This window comes from Lepisosteus oculatus, chromosome 11, assembly GCF_040954835.1.
Source record: "Lepisosteus oculatus isolate fLepOcu1 chromosome 11, fLepOcu1.hap2, whole genome shotgun sequence".
Classification (NCBI taxonomy): domain Eukaryota; kingdom Metazoa; phylum Chordata; class Actinopteri; order Semionotiformes; family Lepisosteidae; genus Lepisosteus; species Lepisosteus oculatus.
This window is the reverse complement of record NC_090706.1, coordinates 13,752,504-13,775,897: the sequence shown is the minus strand read 5'-3', so window position 1 is coordinate 13,775,897 and position 23,394 is coordinate 13,752,504. Positions and strand designations below refer to the sequence as shown.

Below are 23,394 nucleotides of genomic sequence, written 5' to 3'. Positions count from 1 at the left end.
GCCGATTACAGGCTCCACACTTTGTTTGGAGGAGGGAGAATAAGTCCACAATAAAGTTCTGGATCTGTGTGCTGTGGGCGGGGGTACAAGTGATGCAGGGAGGGGGAGGGGGAAGGGAAAGGGGAAGCAGCCCTCGGGAAGGAGGGCTGAGCGCGGCAGGGGAGGGAGACGGAGAGTGAGACAACAGCGCTGCCCGGCCCCGCCTGTGGCTCAGTCCATCGCTGTCTCCGCACGGCTACCTGCATGAGCAGCAGTCCCACGATGAACGCGCTGCCCTGGCAGTAGCCCACCTCCCGGTCCACCAAGGAGTAGGCCTGGAGACAGACAGAGGCGCCCAGTCACAGCAACGCCTGCACTCTCAGCTTTTTACCACTGCTGGCTGTACACTGCAGACGCATCAGTAAAAACGACACAGCACTAAAAAGACACTTCGTTTCTTTCCGTTTCGTCAGTGCTGCTGGATAAACCTGAAAGGACCACACTGCTGTGCAGCAGGAATCTCCAGTTCTGTTTCCCTGTGGGATTTTTAGCAAATACTGAGCGTGGGGCACATCGTCTCCGCAGCCCCCCCTACCTTCATGACATTGAAGAGCACCTCCTGGCCCAGGCTGTCCTGGCCCTTGAAGAAGTCGTGCTCGGGGTAGGTGCGTGCAATGTCCCGGCGGATCAGCTTCTCGCATGGAGAGGACATCTTCAGCAGCTCCGAGTACTGGTTCTTCACCGGCATGTCGGTCGCGTTGCACAGCAGCTGCCAGACGATGGCCCGGAAGTGGTGGGGGATGCCCTTGCGGATCAGCTCCTGAGAGAGAGGGGAGACAGCTAGGTCACATGTATAACAGCAGCTCCCTCCCTCCCCTCTCTGTCCCTCCCCTCCCTCAATCCCTCTCTCCTCTCTCTTCCTCCTTGTTCCTCCTCTCCCTCAATCCCTCTCTTCTCTCTCTCCCTCATGGCCCTCAATCCCTCTCTCTCTCCCTCCCACATTCCGTTCCTCCCCTCCCTCAATCCGTCTCTCCCCTCTCTCTCCCTCCCCCACTCCCTCTCTCCTCTCTCCCTCCCTCCCTCAATACCTCTCTCTCCCTCACTCCCTGTTCCTGCCCTCCCTCAATCCCTGTCCTCTCTATCCCTCTGTTCCTCCCCTCCCTCAGTCCCTCTCTCCTCTCTCTCCCTCCCCTCCCTCAGTCCTTCTCCTCTCCCCTCCCTCACTCCCTCCCTCTTCTCTCTCCTCACCCTCCCTCACTCCCTCTCCTCTCTCCTCACCCTCCCCTCTCTCCTCACCCTCTCTCACTCCCTCCTCTCTCTCCTCACCCTCTCTCACTCCCTCCTCTCTTCTCACCTTACCTCTCTCCCTCCTCTCTCTCCTCACCCTCTCTCTTCCCTCTTCTCATCCTCCATCTCTCCTCACCCTCCTTCTCTCAAACCTTGAGCAGCTTGTCCTTCTTGCGTCTCCACTCCTCCCACTCGTTGACGATGCGGCCCCACAGGATCCAGGTGTCCTCCTCCAGGTGGCTGAGGTTGCTGGAGGCGGAGGAGCTGGACACTAGCGAAGAGCCACTGTTCCGCCGGGAGCCACTCATGGAGCGCATGGACTTGGAGTCTGCCTCCAAAAGCCTGAGAGAGAGGGAGAGAGGAGGAGAGCAGAAAGGAAGAGGGAGGGGGAGAGAGGGACACCGGAGGAGGGAGAGTGAGAGAATATGAGGTGGGACAGAGAAGGAGTGAAAGAGACAGAACAGGAGGTGGAATAGAGGATGAAAGGACAAAGAAGGAGGAAGGAGGGAGAGAGGAGGAGGAAGGAGAGATCATTTGAGGTGGAGAAGTGGAGGAGGGAGAGGAAGAGGAGGAAGGAAGGAGACAGGAGGAGGAAGAGAGAGAGAAGGGGGGTGGGAGGTGGAGACAGGAGGAGAGAAGAAGGAGGGAAAGGAGAGAAAGAGAGATTGCTTGAGACTCACCTGTTGAAACCTGAGAGAACATATGGTAAAGGCACAGCCTCTGTTCTACACATACAAGTCCCTGCAGTGAAGGTACTGCTGTTCTAGCAGCACCAGGGAGCACAGGGAGTCCTTGTCTGAACAGTACAGTGCCTGTATTGACAGTAGAGTATCTGTATTAACAGAGCAGTACCTGTGATAGAAGACCTAATCAATAACAATACACTGCTTGTACCGACAGCAGATATTAAAAGTGTGGCACCCGTTTTCACAGAGATATGCTTCCTATCTCACCTGTTCTGCTCCTCCAGCTTGGCCAGCAGTTCAAGCTCATCAGGGCTCAGGTTCTCCGAGTCGGCAGGGGAGCAGGCCGGCGCCGACAGCATAGCATCTTGGGAGGAGGAGTCAGGGCTGAGGACGGGGCTACCAGTGGATGGGGGATCTGGGTCCAGGGCAGGAGGTGACAGGGATCTCTCGGGGTCCTGCTCTGGGCTTCCTGCTGGATCCGAGTCCGAGGGAGGTGGGGGGCTGCTTCTGGGGCTGGCCATAATTGCAGCGCTGCACTCTGGGTAGGCTACGGGGGGGCAAGGGTTGGGGCTTCCTCCTCTCTCCTCTTACCTGGCGCAGGTATCACAGCACCTCACGTCAGCTACACAAACAACACAAGGAAGAATGAGCAGAAAATTGTCTTTCACAAACACATAATGGAAAGGATCTAACTGCTGCCTGACATCCCGATGACATTATTAGCTATTCGTATACTGTATTCTGCATTCTCCCATTATAAAGAAACACTCCATACGTTTACCATCAAAACCTTGGAATAACCCAGTTCAGTGTGTGCCCGGGATTCCAAAACAGACTGCTGACACAGTTCTCTCAGGACAGACTACTGACTCAGGACTCCCTAACACTAGGCTTCCAGTACAGACTACTGACTCATGGCTCCCTAACACAGAGCTCCCAGTACAGACTACCCACACAGGGAATCCTAACAATGGGCTTTCAGTACAGACTACTTACTCAGGTCTCCCTAACACAGGGCTCCCAGTACAGACTACTGACACAGGGCTCCCTAACACTGGGCTCCCAGTACAGACTACTGACTCATGGCTCCCTAACACAGAGCTCCCAGTACAGACTACCCACACAGGGAACCCTAACAATGGGCTTTCAGTACAGACTACTTACTCAGGTCTCACTAACACAGGGCTCCCAGTACAGACTACTGACACAGGGCTCCCAGTACAGACTACTGACACAGGGCTCCCTAACACAGAGCTCCCAGTACAGACTACCCACACAGGGAACACTAACAACAGGCTTTCAGTACAGACTACTGACACAGGGCTTCCTAACACTGGGCTCCCAGTACAGACTACTGACTCAGGGCTCCCTAACACAGGGCTCCCAGTACAGACTACTGACACAGGGCTCCCCAACACTGGGCTCCCAGTACAGACTACTGACACAGGTCTCCCTAACACAGGGCTCCCAGTACAGACTACTGACACGGGGCTCCCTAACACTGGGCTCCCAGTACAGACTACGGACTCAGGGCTCCCTAACACAGTGCTCCTAGTACAGACTACTGACACAGGGCTCCCAGTACAGACTACTGACACAGGGCTTCCTAACACTGGGCTCCCAGTACAGACTACTGACTCAGGGCTCCCTAACACAGGGCTCCCAGTACAGACTACTGACACAGGGCTCCCCAACACTGGGCTCCCAGTACAGACTACTGACTCAGGGCTCCCTAACACAGGGCTCCCAGTACAGACTACTGACTCAGGGGTCCCTAACACAGGGCTCCCAGTACAGACTACTGACTCAGGGCTCCCTAACACAGGGCTCACAGTACAGAATACTGACACAGGGCTCCCTGATACAGGGCAACAGACTACTGACACAGGGCTCCCTAATACAGGGCTCCCAGTACAGACTACTGACTCAGGGCACCCTAATACAGGGCTCCCAGTACAGACTACTGACTCAGGGCTCCCTAATACAGGGCTCCCAGTACAGAATACTGACACAGGGCTCCCTGATACAGGGCAACCAGTACAGACTACTGACACAGGGCTCCCAGTACAGACTACTGACTCAGGGCTCCCTAACACAGGGCTCACAGTACAGAATACTGACACAGGGCTCCCTGATACAGGGCAACCAATACAGACTACTGACTCAGGGCTCCCTAATACAGAACACAGGAAGTTGAGAAAAAAATAAAAGCATTCCAATTTTCTTCATTGTCATTCCACCCTACAGTTTGTGAGCCACCAGACTAACTGTCCAGTCTAGGTGCTCTTTCAATAATGCAGGCCTCAGATAGATGGGTTTTCCTTTTCAATCTCTGAATCCGCCAGGGTTTGTGTACAATACTGTCATTGTTGGGGAGTCTGCCTGCTTGCTGTTCTTCCCCTGTGAGTCCCCACACAGCCCTGGCTCCTGGCACACATAGCACATAGTGGCACACGCAGCAATTATTGAAACAGTATTGTCCTGCCTGTCCCCTGGTCTCCCATCTTTCTAATCATCCCTTCAGCCCCCATCTCTCCCCTCTAAATCCGCCCCCCATCTAACTCCTCTCTACCCCCCCCATCTCTCCCTTCCAGTCCCCTATCTCTGTCTTCTTACCCCCATCTCTCCCATATCTACTCCTCATCTCTGTCTTCCTGCCCTTTCTCCCTTCTTCTCTCTTTCAAAGCACTTTCAGACATCTTTGTTTGAATCGGTTTCATGAAAGCCATTGAAGAATAGCCATCTGCTCTCTCCCTCAATAGCCAGGAATTCAGGCATATTTACCCAATATATATGTGTGTCACCCCAACTCTGTGTCTCTGACAGTATGCACAGATATAAGACTGGCTTATATACCCAATATCTCTGTGTGTCACCCCAACTCTGTGTCTCTGACAGTATGTACAGATATTAGACTGGCTTATATACCCAATATCTCTGAGTGTCACCCCAACTCTGTGTCTCTGACAGTATGTACAGATATTAGACTGGCATATGAACCCAATATCTCTGTCACCCCAACTCTGTGTCTCTGACAGTATGTACAGATATTAGACTGGTATATTAACCCAATATCTCTGTGTGTCACCCCAACTCTGTGTCTCTGACAGTATGTACAGATATTAGACTGGCATATTAACCCAATATCTCTGTGTGTCACCCCAACTCTGTCTCTGACAGTATGCACAGATATTAGACTGGCATATTAACCCAATATCTCTGTGTGTCACCCCAACTCTGTCTCTGACAGTATGCACAGATATTAGACTGGCATATTAACCCAATATCTCTGTGTGTCACCCCAACTCTGTGTCTCTGACAGTATGTACAGATATTAGACTGGCTTATATACCCAATATCTCTGAGTGTCACCCCAACTCTGTGTCTCTGACAGTATGTACAGATACAAGACTGGCATATTTACCCAATATCTCTGTGTGTCACCCCAACTCTGTGTCTCTGACAGTATGCACAGATATTAGACTGGCTTATATACCCAATATATCTGTGTGTCACCCCAACTCTGTGTCTCTGACAGTATGTACAGATATTAGACGGGGATATTAACCCAATATCTCTGTGTGTCACCCCAACTCTGTGTCTCTGACAGTATGTACAGATATTAGACTGGCATATTAACCCAATATCTTTGTGTGTCACCCCAACTCTGTGTCTCTGACAGTATGTACAGATATTAGACTGGCTTATATACCCAATATATCTGTGTGTCACCCCAACTCTGTGTCTCTGACAGTATGTACAGATATTAGACGGGCATATTAACCCAATATCTCTGTGTGTCACCCCAACTCTGTGTCTCTGACAGTATGTACAGATATTAGACTGGCATATTAACCCAATATCTTTGTGTGTCACCCCAACTCTGTGTCTCTGACAGTATGTACAGATATTAGACTGTCTTATATTCCCAATATCTCTGAGTGTCACCCCAACTCTGTGTCTCTGACAGTATGTACAGATATTAGACTGGCTTATATACCCAATATATCTGTGTGTCACCCCAACTCTGTGTCTCTGACAGTATGTACAGATATTAGACGGGCATATTAACCCAATATCTCTGTGTGTCACCCCAACTCTGTGTCTCTGACAGTATGTACAGATATTAGACTGGCATATTAACCCAATATCTTTGTGTGTCACCCCAACTCTGTGTCTCTGACAGTATGTACAGATATTAGACTGGCATATTAACCCAATATCTCTGTGTGTCACCCCAACTCTGTCTCTGACAGTATGCACAGATATTAGACTGGCATATTTACCCAATATCTCTGTGTGTCACCCCAACTCTGTGTCTCTGACAGTATGTACAGATATAAGACAGTCATATTTACCCAATATATCTGTGTGTCACCCCAGCTCTGTGTCTCTGACAGTATGTACAGATATTAGACGGGCATATTAACCCAATATCTCTGAGTGTCACCCCAACTCTGTGTCTCTGACAGTATGTACAGATATTAGACTGGCTTATATACCCAATATATCTGTGTGTCACCCCAACTCTGTGTCTCTGACAGTATGTACAGATATTAGACTGGCTTATATACCCAATATCTCTGAGTGTCACCCCAACTCTGTGTCTCTGACAGTATGTACAGATATTAGACTGGCTTATATTCCCAATATCTCTGAGTGTCACCCCAACTCTGTGTCTCTGACAGTATGTACAGATATTAGACTGGCTTATATTCCCAATATCTCTGAGTGTCACCCCAACTCTGTGTCTCTGACAGTATGTACAGATATTAGACTGGCATATATACCCAATATCTCTGTGTGTCACCCCAACTCTGTGTCTCTGACAGTATGTACAGATATTAGACTGGCATATTAACCCAATATCTCTGTGTGTCACCCCAACTCTGTGTCTCTGACAGTATGTACAGATATTAGACTGGCATATTAACCCAATATATCTATGTGTCACCCCAACTCTGTGTCTCTGACAGTATGCACAGATATTAGACTGGCATATTAACCCAATATCTCTGTGTGTCACCCCAACTCTGTGTCTCTGACAGTATGTACAGATATTAGACTGGCATATTAACCCAATATCTCTGTGTGTCACCCCAACTCTGTCTCTGACAGTATGCACAGATATTAGACTGGCTTATATACCCAATATCTCTGTGTGTCACCCCAACTCTGTGTCTCTGACAGTATGTACAGATATTAGACTGGCTTATATACCCAATATCTCTGTGTGTCACCCCAACTCTGTGTCTCTGACAGTATGTACAGATATTAGACTGGCTTATATACCCAATATCTCTGTGTGTCACCCCAACTCTGTGTCTCTGACAGTATGTACAGATATTAGACTGGCTTATATACCCAATATCTCTGAGTGTCACCCCAACTCTGGGTCTCTGACAGTATGTACAGATATTACACTGGCATATTTACCCAATATCTCTGTGTGTCACCCCAACTCTGTGTCTCTGACAGTATGTACAGATATTAGACTGGCATATTAACCCAATATCTCTGTGTGTCACCCCAACTCTGTGTCTCTGACAGTATGTACAGATATTAGACTGGCTTATTTACCCAATATCTCTGTGTGTCACCCCAACTCTGTGTCTCTGACAGTATGTACAGATATTAGACTGGCTTATATACCCAATATCTCTGTGTGTCACCCCAACTCTGCCTCTACCCAGCTGTATCCCGTGTAGGGGTGGGGGGTGTATGTGTGTGTCGTACCCAGCGCAGGGGTGTGTGTGTTGTGTCGGAACACACACACACAAACGAACCGGTGTTCGTCCCTATAAAAGCACAACTCCGCCCGCCGCCTCGCTTTGTTCGGAGCCCACAGCCATCCGCACACACCCGCCCACCCTCCCTCACACAAACCGCCGTCCCGACAGCCGGAAAACCGAGGAAACGGAGCAGTAACACACCTGAAGCCGGGCTGCCGTGGGCGGGCGAGTCTGCCAGCTCAGACACACGGACCTCGCCTGAGAGCGGCGGGCATCGCCGAGAAGCTGCGGTTCGCCGTGCGCGCATAAAATACGTGAGGACAAGAAAACACGGCCTTGGAAAGAAAATATATGAATTACAACTACTAGCGTTTCACAATAAAAATAATAATTATTGTTGTTGTTATTATGAAGCGGCGCCCGAAGGCGGTCACTTCGTTAAATTGAAAAAAAAAAACCTCAAGCTGTCAGTTCGCTCGAGCTTCCTCAAGGAGACCTCGAGGCGACGCCCACGCGAGGTCGAACTGCCCACTGACACGCCCCTAGACGGACTGATATCCAATAATATTATCTGACCCGCCCCTTGGCGTTGGCTGATAGACGAGTTACACTATTGATTGATTTGAATATTAACCAATAGAAAATCATTTTCGCTTAAGAGGCAGGACATTGCTCCAATCATATTGCAGATAATCCTGCGTGTTGCTGCGACTCAAAGTATTTTGATCCAGCCTCCCGGAGGTGAAGTCCACCAATCATAAAAAACTATTTTCTTGACTGAAAAGGCTTTGACAAATAGACAGCAGGAAAGCAATTGATAGACAAAAGTATTAGCCAATAGCAGGAAGTTTTTATTCTACAGCCAGGCGACAAAATAGGTTTTTTTTACAATGGCGACGCGTCTATCTTTAAATAAGGATTGATTCTGCGTCTGGCCCTAGTATTTTAGAGATACGAAGTACCCCTTTCGCATCGTCTCACTTCAAAATTCACACTACTAACAGGCATATGTCGCAGCCGTAGGAATCGTGATTTTGCAGGAATCGACACACGGACACGCTCTGTGTTGTATGCGACATTTTGGGGACAGGACGTAAGATATCAGAAAGTGATTCTTCGCTGAATAATTACGTTCTCGTATATTTCCACGTTCATCTCCTATCATGACCTGTTTTCCATGTTTCAAATTAGAACATGGTAAACCTGACTACATTAATGACAAAAATACGTATGTCGTTATAGATTTGACAAAATATAAAAATTGGAAAATATACAGTATACAGTATGTCTAAATATAATTTTGGTCTCAGTTAATGACTAATAAAGCTCACAGTAAAGTCAGTCCAGTCCAGCCCAGCCTGGAGAGTCTCAGACTGCTCTGTCAGAGTCAGTGTGGGTCTGATTATAATCTCAGTTAGTAACTAATCCAGCTCACAGTACAGTCAGTTCAGTCCAGTCTGGAGAGTCTCAGACTGCTCCATCAGTGTAAATGGAGTCCGATTATAATAACAGTTAATAACTAATCCAGCTCACAGTAAATTCAGTACAGGCTGTAGGTGTTGTGAAACACAACGCAGAAATAATTCTACATAAACAGCCAGCAGAGAGTGTAATATGTTATATTTATTTAGAAATCAACAAAGCAGTACAGAGCTCGCGGAGCCAGTTCATCAGTTGTATCTGAGAAACCCAGGACTTGATGTTACAGAAAGGCTGTCTGTCTAATCATACAAATCATACAAATCATACAAAAATCATACTGTGTTAGTAACAGTGCTCAGAGTGACATCAATGGGGTGACAGTTTCTCTTTCTGGTCATGGTCTGGTCTCTGGTCAGAGATTGTCGGGCATGATTTATTTGAGTGGAGTGTCCAGAAAAGTGCTATATAAGTGTAAGCAATTATTATTATTATTATTATTATTATTATTATTATTATTATTATTATTATTATTATTATTATTTTAAGAAATAAGGCAGGAAACTCTGGGTATCCTAGTGTGTCCGTGTGTCTGTGTCAGTTTGTGTTTCTGTAAGTATGCCAGTGAGCATGTGTGCACTAGTGTGTCAGTTTGTGTTTCTGTAAGTATACCAGTGTGAGTGTGTGCACTAGTGTGTCAGTTTGTGTTTCTGTAAGTATACCAGTGAGTGTGTGTGCACTAGTGTGTTAGTTTGTGTTTCTGTAAGTATACCAGTGAGTGTGTGTGCACTAGTGTGTCAGTTTGTGTTTCTGTAAGTATGCCAGTGAGTGTGTGTGCACTAGTGTGTCAGTTTGTGTTTCTGTAAGTATACCAGTGAGAGTGTGCATTAGTGGGTCAGCTATGGGATTTCTGTGCATTAGTGAGTCAGCGGTGGGATTTCTGTGCGTCGGCGGGGCTCTCTCAGCAGTCCCATTCTGGGGTGCGGGCCCTCTCTCTGGAGTAATCTCGGCTCCCAAAGATGCGCACATTCATCCGGGGGCCAATGTGGCCCCCACAGCCCACGTCGTACACCCCGAAAATTTCCTCGTCCAGGAAGACGGAGGTAACGTAGGAGGCCTTGGTCACCCACTGGTACTCCTGGTGCTCGTTGGCGGCCCTGTTCCGGCTGCTGTAGAAGCCCACCCACCAGTAGTAGACCTCGTTGCGCCAGTTGGGGTGCTGGGAGACGTCGATGAAGACGCGGGCGCAGGCCTGCCCATGCTGGGCCACCAGCTGCAGCCTCATGGACATGCTGACGTAAGTGGGGTCCTCGTAGCAGGACAGGTGGTAGCCCTTGCTCTTCCGCTCCAGCAGCACCAGCAGCGGGTCCAGGTAGAAGCGCGCCTCCATGTTGGGGTGCACCGGGACACGGGTGCGCAGATACCCGTCCGTCACCCCCTCCGCGTTCGCCTTGGTCAGGAAGCCCCAGGGCGAGGAGTCCGCGTTGGGGTACAGCGCCACGCGGCTGTACTCGTCCGAATCGTGGATGTTCTGCCAGTGGACCACCGCCCTGCCGTCGTGCTGGTCGCTGCTTTTCACGTAGATGAGCGGCAGGATCTTGCACAGCAGGCAGCGCTTGGTGCGGCGGGGGCGCTGCGCTTCCGCCTGCAGCCTGGAGAGGGCGCTCTGGAACCGGGCCGGCGGGAGGCCGCGCAGGGGCTGCAGGGCGGCGGCCGGGATGGGCACGGTGCCCCAGTCGCTGCACGGGTCCGAGAGGAAGACTGAGCCTACCTTGGGCGAGGAGGAAGAGGAGGCGTTGGCGGGGCGCAGCAGGGACAGGCCCACCAGCGTGTGGCGGTCGTCCGGCGACAGCTCGAACTTGGACAGGCTGGCGTTGGCCTTGCGCAGGTGGTAGTAGCGGATGCGGTTCTGGACCAGGAAGCTGTACCAGGGGAAGGAGCTGCTGGAGTTCGGCTCCGGGGTGAAGCCGTGGAACCCCATCTCGGTGGGGTCGCAGGTCAGCTCCGCCCAGCCTCCCTTCCAGGCCAGGCACTGCCTCAGCAGCTGCCCCAGCACCTCTGCCAGCGTGGAACTGCAGCCGTGCCCCTCCTGCGCCTCTGGGCTGTTGTCCCTCTGCCCCAGGGCCCTCTGCTCTCCTGCGCTCGCTGCCCCCTGGGCAGAATGGCACAGCAGGAAGCACAGTGCCAAGAAAGCCCACATCATCGTACCCGAGCCTGTGCAGAATACAGCAGAGTAACAGGTCAGCCCACCTGGGCACGTCGGCACTGCCAGCACAGTAAGAAACGAGCAAGATGTCTGTGCCCCTGCCCTGCGGAGCCTCTCCTCTTTTGCCAGCCTTCTACTGGCTGGGTATCTCTTCTGGAGCCCCCGGTGCCCTGTGAAGTGCCCTGGGCTGCTGGCACTGCCCCCTACTAGTCGGGTATCTCCTGGACCCCCCAGTGCCCTGTGAAGTGCCCTGGGCTGCTGGTACTGCCCCCTGCTGACTGGGTATCTCTCCTGGAGCCCCCGGTGCCCTGCGAAGTGCCCTGGGCTGCTGGCACTGCCCCCTACTAGTCGGGTATCTCTCCTGGAGCCCCCGGTGCCCTGCGAAGTGCCCTGGGCTGCTGGCACTGCCCCCTGCTGGCCGGTTGTCTCTCCTGGAGCCCCCGGTGCCCTGGGATTTGCCCTGGCCTGCTGGTACTGCCCCCTGCTGACTGGGTATCTCTTCTGGAGCCCCCGGTGCCCTGCGAAGTGCCCTGGGCTGCTGGCACTGCCCCCTGCTGGCCGGTTGTCTCTCCTGGAGCCCCCGGTGCCCTCTGAAGTGTCCTGGGCTGCTGCCTCAGCTCACAACACCCAGAACACACCCTTATTAAGCCCAAGCGGTTACCTGCGTCAGTGGTGTGCTGAAGAATCCAGTGGGTCCGGCTCTGCTCCCTCAGTCTCGCTGGGCGCCTGGGTCGCTGGATATATATGCTCCTGGAGCCCCAGAACATGCGGAAAACCCCTGTCCATCTGAGGGGGGGCTTCCAGGAACAGAAACAGAAGTCTGGCAGACCCGCCCGGAACAGCAGAGTTACTTCACTCAGCCACATCATCACTGCTAAAAATTCCTCACTGCTGAGCTGCTCTTTTCTCCTCTTCAAGGCTCTTTAGCTGTGTCCCCTGGGCTCCAGAAGGTCTGTCGAACGTGCAGAATGTGAATGAAGGATGAGGAGACTGGAGCCGCTGGCTGGGGGTGCCCTCAGTCCCCAGGGGTCCACAATGGTGAAGCATAGTAGAGTGCGGTAAAGGAACAGATAAGGATTTGTCCCATAGAAATAGCACATCCTGGCTGTGGAGTGCTCTTCAGGTGTGAGGGAGAGAGGAGCACGAGACAGAGCAGGTCAGGAGGGGTGGGGAGGGGGGCACGTGGGCAAACGGGCATGAAGAGGGGAGAATGAGTGTCTCGGGGAGGACAGGAGGAGAGGGCCGAGGAATAGGAAGGATTTAGAAGAGTTGAGGCTGTCAGTGAGAGAAACGGGAGGACGGGACCCAACTGGAAGGATAATTCTGGTTTCTGATGTCTTCCTGCAGTTGGAGTTCCCAGACCCCTCTGTGAGGATGCAGACTGGGAGATCAGAAAGATCGTGGCTGTGGGGGTGGGGAAGAGTGGATCAACAGGGAGAGAGGAGAGATCTTTGATCCTCACAGCTCTGACATGTTCCCTGAAGAGTGCACTAACGTCCAATGACATCATGGTAAAAAACTCTCGAGCTCTGTGACTGGGCCGTGTCAGTGTCCTGGACTCCACAGGGACTAGAAGAGTCCAGAGCCCTGTGACTGGGCCGTGTCAGTGTCCTGGACTCCACAGGGACTAGAAGAGTCCAGAGCCCTGTGACTGGGCCGTGTCAGTGTCCTGGACTCCACAGGGACTAGAAGAGTCCAGAGCCCTGTGACTGGGCCGTGTCAGTGTCCTGGACTCCACAGGGACTAGAAGAGTCCAGAGCCCTGTGACTGGGCCGTGTCAGTGTCCTGGACTCCACAGGGACTAGAAGAGTCCAGAGCCCTGTGACTGGGCTGTGTCAGTGTCCTGGACTCCACAGGGACTAGAAGAGTCCAGAGCCCTGTGACTGGGCTGTGTCAGTGTCCTGGACTCCACAGGGACTAGAAGAGTCCAGAGCCCTGTGACTGGGCTGTGTCAGTGTCCTGGACTCCACAGGGACTAGAAGAGTCCAGAGTCCTGTGACTGGGCTGTGTCAGTGTCCTGGACTCCACAGGGACTAGAAGAGTCTAGAGCCTGTGACTGGGCTGTGTCAGTGTCCTGGACTCCACAGGGACTAGAAGAGTCCAGAGCCCTGTGACTGGGCTGTGTCAGTGTCCTGGACTCCCCAGGGACTAGAAGAGGCCAGAGCCCTGTGACTGGGCTGTGTCAGTGTCCTGGACTCCACAGGGACTAGAAGAGTCCAGAGCCCTGTGACTGGGCTGTGTCAGTGTCCTGGACTCCACAGGGACTAGAAGAGTCCAGAGCCCTGTGACTGGGCTGTGTCAGTGTCCTGGACTCCACAGGGACTAGAAGAGTCCAGAGTCCTGTGACTGGGCTGTGTCAGTGTCCTGGACTCCACAGGGACTAGAATCCAGAGTCCTGTGACTGGGCTGTGTCAGTGTCCTGGACTCCACAGGGACTAGAAGAGTCTAGAGCCTGTGACTGGGCTGTGTCAGTGTCCTGGACTCCACAGGGACTAGAAGAGTCCAGAGCCCTGTGACTGGGCTGTGTCAGTGTCCTGGACTCCACAGGGACTAGAAGAGTCCAGAGTCCTGTGACTGGGCTGTGTCAGTGTCCTGGACTCCACAGGGACTAGAAGAGTATAGAGCCTGTGACTGGGCTGTGTCAGTGTCCTGGACTCCACAGGGACTAGAAGAGTCTAGAGCCTGTGACTGGGCTGTGTCAGTGTGCTGCACATGCACTAAGAGAATATATTTGCCACTTTGACTCTTTGATGAACTGCAGCTGATGTGCATGTTTTTGTGGGAAGTCTTGCTCACGTTTCTGTAAATTTATTTACAAAATTGAGAATTTCACTTCTCAATTTTATATATTGAGCTCTATATTAAGCTCTGTGGTCTTAATTTTGTGCACGTTCATGCAAATCAGCCACAGAGTTTTGCAAGAACTCGAGTTCCAGAAACTCTGTGGCCAGGAAAGAGCAGGCCACAGCATGATCACATCAGCACTGGAGATCACTGGCCTGTGATATACGGTATATCTGACTCCCCGACGATCCCCTGCCTAACCCCAGACCCCAGCACCCCCTGTCCCCACCTGGTCCCCCAGGACAGAGGAAAACCTCCCCAGTTGGAGACTGGGTACCCTGGCAGTAGGGTAGTCCGAGAGGAGTCAGAGAGAAAGAAAGGGCAGGGAGAGACATCAGCATCAGCACCTGTCCTGTGGTCTTTCAGTCCCACCTGTCTGTAAATCCCACCAGCAACAGGACCCTCCGCCGCTGGGGTTGCCATGGAAATAGCAGCCTCTGACCCGGTAAGCTGGTGGGGACCAGGTAATTAATAATTATCCAGCTAATTCATACTCACACCCATAATTAACGTACTAGTTTCTCTACACCCCATAAAAGCCTCCACCACGTTGCACAGTTTGGATGGTGACCACATGCACTAGTGGGTTATGGCCCCCAGTGGGACTGTGATCCAGAAATACAGGTGTTTAATTGCTCTCTAACGGCGTGATTGGCCGTGCTGCTAGAGCCTGGGGGGGTTAAGTAGTGTACTGGAGCTCAGCAGGTGTGAGCCTGGTCAGTACCTGGATGGGAGACCTCCTGGGAAAAACTAAGGTTGCTGCTGGAAGAGGTGTTAGTGGGGCCAGCAGGGGGCGCTCACCCTGAGGTCCATGTGGGTCCTAATGCCCCAGTATAGTGACGGGGACACTATACTATAAACAGGCGCCGTCCTTCGGATGAGACGTAAAACCGAGGTCCTGACTCTCTGTGGTCATTAAAAATCCCAGGGTGTTTCTCAAAAAGAGTAGGGGTGTAACCCCAGTGTCCTGGTCAAATCTCCCATTGGCCCTTACCAGTCATGGCCACCTTATAACCCCCATCTCTGAATTGGCTTCATCACTCTCCTCCTCCCCACTGAGAGCTGGTGTGTGGTGAGGGCACTGGCGCACTATGGCTGCCGTCGCATCATCCAGGTGGGGCTGCACATTGGTGGTGGTGGAGGGGATCCCTAGTACCTGTAAAGTGCTTTGAGTCTAGTGTCCAGAAAAGCGCTATATAAGTGTAAGCAATTATTACTATTAAGTATTAGATAGGACAGTGCGTCGTGCGATTCACGTGCCGCCTGGGCGCGTGGGAGAGAAAAGGGTGACCCCGTGTGGCGGATCTCAGGTACTGGACCTCCCGTGGCGATTCCGCACTGAAAAAGTCAGTCCGAGGGGACGATCCTGTTCAACTTTCCCTGAAATGATCACGACGACAGCGAAAGAAGGCGAAGAAGTGAAACGCGTGGAAATAAAATCTCGTCATGGCTTTAACAACTCAGGAGCACGAATACTCGGTGGAACGTCTGCAGTTAATAAATCAGCCCCGAAGACAGGAGCGGGACGGGACGGCGAGGTCTGCCGCCGGACGAGGCTACGTGTCTGCGGTGCTAATTTGGTCCTGCTCTGTTTCAGCATCGCGTCGCTATGACAACCGCTCTGGGGGCCCCCAATCACGCGTGCTTTCCCCTTTCCCAGGGTCGCGCGCAGGCCCCCCACAGGAACCTCCAGTGGAAGAGCAGCGGATCGCACGGGCGGAGAAAGCTCCCGACTTCGGAGAAAACTTTGCGAGGAATCGCCGCGAGAAATTTCAAAGGTACGTTTCTTTTACACGCAAAAACTCTTTCATTAACAATGTAGTAAATTATGGGCGGCGCTGTGGCGCAGCGGTTAGCGCTGCTGCCTTGTAGTGCTGGTGCCCTGGGTCTGTGCTGAACCTGCTGTCTGTGTGGAGTCTGTATGGTCTCTCTTGTTTGCAAAAACAAAGACATGCTGGTGGGTTATGTTGCTTGCCAGGACTTTGAATTGGAAGAAGCTGTTAGAAAATGGATGGATGTAGTATATAGTCCTGTATATACTATATAGTATGTGGTACAGTCCTGTTAAATTAGGGGCTACAATCATTCCACAATAGAACAGTCCTGTTACAACAGGGGCTACAGTCCCAGTGCAGTAGAACAGTCCTGTTACAACAGGGGCTACAGTCCCAGTGCAGTAGAACAGTCCTGTTACAATAGGAGCTACAGTCCCAGTGCAGTAGGACAGTCCCGTTACAATAGGGGCTACAGTCCCAGTGCAGTAGGACAGTCCCGTTACAATAGGGGCTACAGTCCCAGTGCAGTAGGACGGTCCCGTTACAATAGGGGCTACAGTCCCAGTGCAGTAGAACGGTCCCGTTACAATAGGGGCTACAGTCCCAGTGCAGTAGAACGGTCCCGTTACAATAGGGGCTACAGTCCCAGTGCAGTAGAACGGTCCTGTTACAATAGGGGCTACAGTCCCAGTGCAGTAGAACTGTCCTGTTACAATAGGAGCTACAGTCCCAGTGCAGTAGAACAGTCCTGTTACAATAGGGGCAGCAGTGACTAATCAGAGCCCTCCTCTCCCTCTCTCTGCCGCAGACGATGTTCACTCTGACAGAGCTGGCCTCCCTCAGCGAGAGGCAGAGCAGCTACAAGATCCTGAAGCCCTGGTGGGACGTCTTCATGGAGTACCTGGTCCTGCTGATGCTCATGGTGTCCGTGCTGGCGGGCACCCTGCTGCTGTCCCGCGACCAGGTGGTGTGTCTGCCCTCCGACCCCCCCTCCCAGGCTCCGGGCAACGGGTCCCAGCCCAGTCAGGAGCCCCCCCGCGCTCGCCAGGAGCCCTCCAATTCCAACTCCCATCCCCAGACCTCCCCTGCAGTACCCCACCCTACCCCCAGGGGGCGCCGCACCCACCTCGACTACCAGCAGTACGTGTACATCAGCCAGGTGTGCTACCACCACGCCCTGCCCTGGTACTCCCGCTTCTTCCCCTACGTGGCTCTGCTGCACTCCCTGGCTCTGCTGGCCAGCGGCAGCTTCTGGTTCAAGTACCCCAAGACCTCGGCCAGGATCGAGCACTTCATCGCCGTGCTGGGGAAGTGCTTCGAGTCCCCCTGGACGTCCCGCGCGCTGTCGCACACGGCCTGGCAGGACTCCACCCAGACCAGGGCCGAGGGGACGCGGCTCCGGCTCAACTCCCTCGCGGGACGGCCCAGCCTGGACTCCGGGACCGACAGCCCCCTGCTGGGCCGGGAGGGGAGCGCGCAGCCCGCCGCAGCCCCCGTCCCTCCCCCGTCCCCGTCCCCGTCCCTGCACCCCCAGCCCCTGTCCTCGTCCTCCCTCTCTCTCTCCTCCACGGCCTCCCTCTGCTCCTTCTCCTCCTCCTGCTCCCCCCGGCTGTCCCTCGCGCCCCCCCCCGCCGACGCCACGCCCTCCGCCGGCCCCCCGCCCAGCCTGGAGCGCAGCGATGGGGAGACGGCCCGCGCGCTGTTCGAGAGGGTGCGCAGGTTCCGGGCGCACAGCGAGGAGGGCGACCTGGTGTACAAGGTCAGTGTCTTCTCCCTGCTCTGCTCATTCTGCTCTACAGTGCTACACTGTGCTAGAGTGTACGACATTGTACTGCATTGTGTTTCAAATTGCACTACAGTGCATCATATTGAATTGCACTGTGCTAAATTGTACTGTGCAATAGCATACCATGTGGTATGGTGCTGTTCTAAATTGCACTGTGCTATAGTGTACTATATTGTATTCCATTTTGTTAAACTGCACCACACTACAGTGTACTAAATTGCACTGTGCAATAGTGCTCAATATTGAATTGCACTGTGTTATAGTGCACCATATTGTATTGTGCTGTACTAAATTTCACTGTGCTACAGTGTATTATATTGGATTGCAGTGCGCTAAATTGCACCGTGCTAAACTGCACAGTGCTATAGCATACCATATTGTATTGCCCTGTGTTAAATTGCTCCGTGTGGCACTGCATTATTGTGTACTATATTGTGTTACACTGTGTTGTAGTGTACTACATTGTGACGCACGGTGCTGTAGTGCACTATTTAATGCTGACCTGACTGCACGTGGTATTACTACTTGCTGAGCTCTGTACTGTGGTGCTGTGTCTCCCGAGGTGTATGTGGCTCAGACGGTGTTCAAGGTTGTGAAGTTTGTGCTGATCGTGAGCTACACCTCTCCCCTGCTGGGCTCCATCTCCTTCACTCACGAGTGTCGGCCGCAGATCCACGCGCTGACGGGCTACAGCGCCTTCCGCTGCACGCACGACCTGGCCAGCGTCCTGCGCAAGCTGCTGCTGTCCTACCTGGCCCTGGTGTGGCTGTACGGGCTGCTGGGGCTCTACACTCTCTGCTGGATATTCCGCAGGTCTGTCCCAGTGTGTCTCTATGTCTCTGTTAGTCTGTCTGTCTGTCTCTCTGTCCACTGTGGGCTCAGTCCAGTGTGGATCAGTCCAGTGTGGGCTCAGTCCAGTCTGGTAATCAGTCCAGTCTGCGGTGCCGCTGTCCCGCTGCAGGTCCCTGCGGGAGTACTCTTTCCAGCGCGTGCGTGAGGAGAGCTCGATCCGCGACGTGCCGGACGTGAGGAACGACTTTGCCTTCCTGCTGCACCTGGCTGACCAGTACGACCCGCTGCCCGGCCAGCGGCTGGCCGTCTTCCTGTCGCCCGGCAGCGAGACGCGGCTGCTGGAGGAGAGCCTGGAGCAGCAGTGGGGTGCGGAGAGGCTGCGGGGCCTGGTGACCCGGGACCACCGCGGCCGCACCCAGCTGCACCTGTGTGGCCTGCCCCGCCTGCCACCTGCCCTCTTCTCCCTGGGCCAGCTGGAGGTGCTGAAGCTGGAGCTGATCCCCGAGGCCAGGCTGACCGCACAGGTGTCCCGCATGACCGCACTCCGGTACGGGACTGAGAGAGTGTGAGAGTGTGTGAGTGTGTGTGAGTGAGTGTGAGTGTGAGAGTGTGAGTGAGTGTGAGTGAGTGTGAGAGTGTGTGTCCTGTGAGCTGGAGGTGCTGAAGCTGGAGCTGATCCCCGAGGCCAGGCTGACCGCACAGGTGTCCCGCATGACCGCACTCCGGTACGGGACTGAGAGAGTGAGTGTGAGTGAGTGTGTGTGTGTGAGTGAGTGTGAGTGTGAGTGAGTGTGAGTGAGTGTGAGTGAGTGAGAGAGTGTGTGAGTGTGAGTGAGTGTGAGTGTGAGTGAGTGTGAGTGAGTGTGAGTGAGTGTGAGAGTGTGTGTCCTGTGAGCTGGAAGTGCTGAAGCTGGAGCTGATCCCCGAGGCCAGGCTGACCGCACAGGTGTCCAGCATGACCGCACTCCGGTACGGGACTGAGTGAGTGTGAGAGTGTGTGAGTGTGTGTGAGAGTGTGTGAGTGTGAGTGAGTGTGAGAGTGTGTGTCCTGTGAGCTGGAGGTGCTGAAGCTGGAGCTGATCCCCGAGGCCAGGCTGACCGCACAGGTGTCCAGCATGACCGCACTCCGGTACAGGACTGAGAGAGTGTGAGAGTGTGTGAGTGTGAGTGAGTGTGAGTGAGTGTGAGTGAGTGTGAGAGTGTGTGAGAGTGTGTGAGAGTGTGTGAGTGTGAGTGAGTGAGAGACTGTGTGTCCTGTGAGCTGGAGGTGCTGAAGCTGGAGCTGATCCCCGAGGCCAGGCTGACCGCACAGGTGTCCCGCATGACCGCACTCCGGTACGGGACTGAGAGAGTGTGAGAGTGTGTGAGTGTGAGTGAGTGTGAGTGAGTGTGAGTGAGTGTGAGAGTGTGTGAGAGTGTGTGAGAGTGTGTGTCCCGTGAGCTGGAGGTGCTGAAGCTGGAGCTGATCCCCGAGGCCAGGCTGACCGCACAGGTGTCCCGCATGACCGCACTCCGGTACGGGACTGAGAGAGTGTGAGAGTGTGTGAGAGTGTGTGAGTGTGTGTGAGTGTGTGTGAGTGAGTGTGAGTGTGAGAGTGTGAGTGAGTGTGAGTGAGTGTGAGAGTGTGTGTCCTGTGAGCTGGAGGTGCTGAAGCTGGAGCTGATCCCCGAGGCCAGGCTGACCGCACAGGTGTCCCGCATGACCGCACTCCGGTACGGGACTGAGAGAGTGTGAGAGTGTGTGAGTGTGTGTGAGTGAGTGTGAGTGTGAGAGTGTGAGTGAGTGTGAGTGAGTGTGAGAGTGTGTGTCCTGTGAGCTGGAGGTGCTGAAGCTGGAGCTGATCCCCGAGGCCAGGCTGACCGCACAGGTGTCCCGCATGACCGCACTCCGGTACGGGACTGAGAGAGTGAGTGTGAGTGAGTGTGTGTGTGTGAGTGAGTGTGAGTGTGAGTGAGTGTGAGTGAGTGTGAGTGAGTGAGAGAGTGTGTGAGTGTGAGTGAGTGTGAGTGTGAGTGAGTGTGAGTGAGTGTGAGTGAGTGTGAGAGTGTGTGTCCTGTGAGCTGGAAGTGCTGAAGCTGGAGCTGATCCCCGAGGCCAGGCTGACCGCACAGGTGTCCAGCATGACCGCACTCCGGTACGGGACTGAGTGAGTGTGAGAGTGTGTGAGTGTGTGTGAGAGTGTGTGAGTGTGAGTGAGTGTGAGAGTGTGTGTCCTGTGAGCTGGAGGTGCTGAAGCTGGAGCTGATCCCCGAGGCCAGGCTGACCGCACAGGTGTCCAGCATGACCGCACTCCGGTATGGGACTGAGAGAGTGTGAGAGTGTGTGAGTGTGAGTGAGTGTGAGTGAGTGTGAGTGAGTGTGAGAGTGTGTGAGAGTGTGTGAGAGTGTGTGTCCCGTGAGCTGGAGGTGCTGAAGCTGGAGCTGATCCCCGAGACCAGGCTGACCGCACAGGTGTCCCGCATGACCGCACTCCGGTACGGGACTGAGTGAGTGTGAGAGTGAGTGTGAGTGTGTGAGTGTGATTGTGTGTGTGTTAGTAAAACATTGTGCGAGAAAGAGTGTGTAAGAGTGAAAGTGTGTGTGAGTATGCATGTGTGCGTGTGAGTGTGTGAGTCAGTGAGAGTGTGAGTGAGTATGAGTGAGTGTGATTGTGTTTGAGTGTATGAGAGTGTGAGAGAGTATGAGTGTGTCAGTGAGAGTGTGAAAGAGTGTGTGAGCGTGTGATAACCAGGATAACTGCTGGTGTTCCGCTCTCTCCCCCCAGAGAGCTGCACCTGTACCACTGCCCCGCCCGGCTGGACCCGGAGTCGCTGCGCGTCCTGCGGGACCGCCTGGAGTCGCTGCACCTGCGCGTGGCCGAGGCGGCGGAGATCCCGGGCTGGGCCTACGCCCTGCGCGGCCTGCGCGAGCTGCACCTGGCGGGCGGGCTGGCCGGCGGGCTGGGCTGCCTGCGCGAGCTGCGCCAGCTGCGCATGCTGTCGCTGCGGGGCGGCCTGCGGCGGGTGCCGGGGGAGCTGGGCGAGCTGGCGGGCAGCCTGGCCCGGCTGGAGGTCCACAACGAGGGCACGCGGCTGCTGGCGCTGGGCGGCCTGCGCAGGCTGGGTAGCGGGCTGGCGGAGCTGGCGCTGCGGCGCTGCGAGCTGGAGCACGTGCCCGCCGCCGTGCTCTCGCTGACCGGCCTGCACAGCCTGGACCTGTCCGGCAACGCCCTCCGCGGCCTGGACGAGCTGCTGGGCCTGGCGCAGCTGCGCCGCCTGACCGCGCTGAGGCTCGCCCGCAACCGCATCCCGGCGCTGCCGCCCGCCGTGGGCCTGCTGCGCGGCCTGGAGCTGCTGGACCTGTCCCACAACCGGCTGCAGGCGCTGCCCCCCGCCCTCTTCACCCTGCGCCGGCTGCGCTGCCTGCAGCTGGCCGGCAACCTGCTGGGGGCCCTGCCCGCAGAGGTGGGCGGGCTGCCGCTGCTCTCCGAGCTGGACCTGGGCGGGAACAGGCTGGAGTCGCTGCCCCCGGAGCTGTTCTCCGGCTGCCTGCGCCTGCGCCGCCTCTGCGCCGCCCGCAACGCCCTCGCCGCCCTGCCGCCCGGCCTGCGCCACCTGGCCCGGCTGGCGCACCTGGACCTGCGCGGGAACAGCCTGGACGCGCTGCCGGCCGAGCTGGGCCGCTGCGCCAGCCTGAGGCGGGCGGGGCTGCTGGTGGAGGACTGGCTGTTCGACACGCTACCCCCCGGCGTCCGTGACGCCCTCCAGAGGCCGGAGAGCGCCCCCAGCGGCACGCCAGAGGCTCCGCCCGCCACCGTCCTCGTCCCCGAGCTCAGCCCCTCCTGGGCGCTGGAGTCGCAGATATAGGTCCGGATCCGGCCCGGGTCTTCTCTTCCGCCTGCAGGAAGGTCAAAGGTGAAAGGTCATGTGAAGCCCGCAGCGGACTGGCGCAGGTGCGGAGTGTAAACCGTGTTCACCCCCTCCCTCCGCGGGACTGGGAACTGGGCCGGTGTCCCCAGTACACATCGTGCTCCACGGCCTCCAGGTCGTGTTGCCATTTGGGCGCGGCTGCGGAGAGGATCGTGTGTAACTTGAAGGGGCACTGCCAGGTGGACACCCCAGGGAAAGCCCGCCCTGAGTCTCTCCAGAGTCCGTCCGCAGCACCGGAATCAGCAGCTCCGGGCTAATCCCGATCAGAGTGAGAATGAAATCCCAGTGCTGGAAACAGCGGGAGTGACTCCGCCCTGATCGGCCTGCCCACCGCAGTCTGGAGACACCGGGACTAGCTCAGTCGTGGTCACTTGAACTTCACTGACAATCCTCAGGCGTGTGTCAGAGCTGTGTGCACTGTAGCGCCCCCCGGCTGTGAGGGACAGGAGGCGCTTTCCTAATAAACCTCTTCAGCTCACACCTGCTTTTTCATCGGCTTTGTCATCTGGGGAGTCCTTGGTGCGGGATCTGGGTAATGGAGCTCCCAGCAGCCAGCAGGAATAGGGGTGTTTTAAGGGAAAATACATTTCATTTCTGACCAAGAGCACGAGATTGGAGCACAGCACTGGAGCACAGCAGATGTAATCTTCTCTGTAATCAGCTCTCAGACACTTCACCACAGCAAAATCAAGACACATAAACAATGAATTAGGACTAGGTTATAACCTGTAGCCCACTGTGGGCATCTTATACACACACTCTCACAAATACACTAATGCATACTCACACACACTAATGCACACATCAACACACTTATGCACACACACACATTCTTATAAACACACTAATGCACACTCACACTCATTAATACACACACTCTTATAAACACACTGATGCACACTCACACACAGTCAAACACATGCACACACTCTTATAAACACACTAATGCACACTCATACACTCATAAACACACTAATGC

The 23,394-nt window shown here is 54.4% G+C and overlaps 3 protein-coding genes across 7 annotated transcripts in view; 1 reads left to right on the top strand and 2 right to left on the bottom strand.

The window, feature by feature from the left end:
- The window catches only part of evi5l (ecotropic viral integration site 5 like), a 42,971-nt gene extending 34,773 nt beyond the window's left edge, over positions 1 to 8,198 (bottom strand). For 3 of the 5 annotated variants that reach the window (XM_069195684.1, XM_069195685.1, XM_069195686.1), the window contains exons 1-5: positions 7,886 to 8,186; positions 2,220 to 2,574; positions 1,419 to 1,608; positions 575 to 799; positions 240 to 314 (exon numbers count right to left, since the gene is read on the bottom strand). In XM_069195684.1, coding sequence (XP_069051785.1) covers positions 240 to 314; positions 575 to 799; positions 1,419 to 1,608; positions 2,220 to 2,473 — 744 coding nt within the window. In that variant the 5' untranslated portion in view covers positions 2,474 to 2,574; positions 7,886 to 8,186. Of the gene's footprint in view, positions 1 to 239; positions 315 to 574; positions 800 to 1,418; positions 1,609 to 1,946; positions 2,079 to 2,219; positions 2,575 to 7,885 lie in introns of those variants that run through there. The other 2 variants (XM_069195683.1, XM_069195687.1) reach the window with 2 other exon arrangements.
- Positions 8,199 to 9,287: 1,089 nt separating this feature from the next.
- On the bottom strand, positions 9,288 to 12,091 carry LOC107077575 (uncharacterized). The gene is made up of 2 exons (XM_015348980.2): positions 11,971 to 12,091; positions 9,288 to 11,317 (listed from the first exon to the last, which is right to left on the bottom strand). The coding sequence occupies exons 1-2, from the start codon at positions 12,074 to 12,076 to the stop codon at positions 10,065 to 10,067; spliced, it is 1,359 nt and encodes a 452-aa protein (XP_015204466.2). The 5' UTR covers positions 12,077 to 12,091; the 3' UTR covers positions 9,288 to 10,064.
- A 3,569-nt stretch (positions 12,092 to 15,660) lies between these two features.
- LOC102694679 (volume-regulated anion channel subunit LRRC8D) lies at positions 15,661 to 22,883 on the top strand. Its single transcript, XM_069195795.1, has 5 exons — positions 15,661 to 15,931; positions 16,737 to 17,687; positions 18,277 to 18,527; positions 18,676 to 19,053; positions 21,272 to 22,883. The coding sequence occupies exons 2-5, from the start codon at positions 16,740 to 16,742 to the stop codon at positions 22,350 to 22,352; spliced, it is 2,658 nt and encodes an 885-aa protein (XP_069051896.1). The 5' UTR covers positions 15,661 to 15,931; positions 16,737 to 16,739; the 3' UTR covers positions 22,353 to 22,883.
- The last annotated feature ends 511 nt before the right edge of the window (positions 22,884 to 23,394 follow it).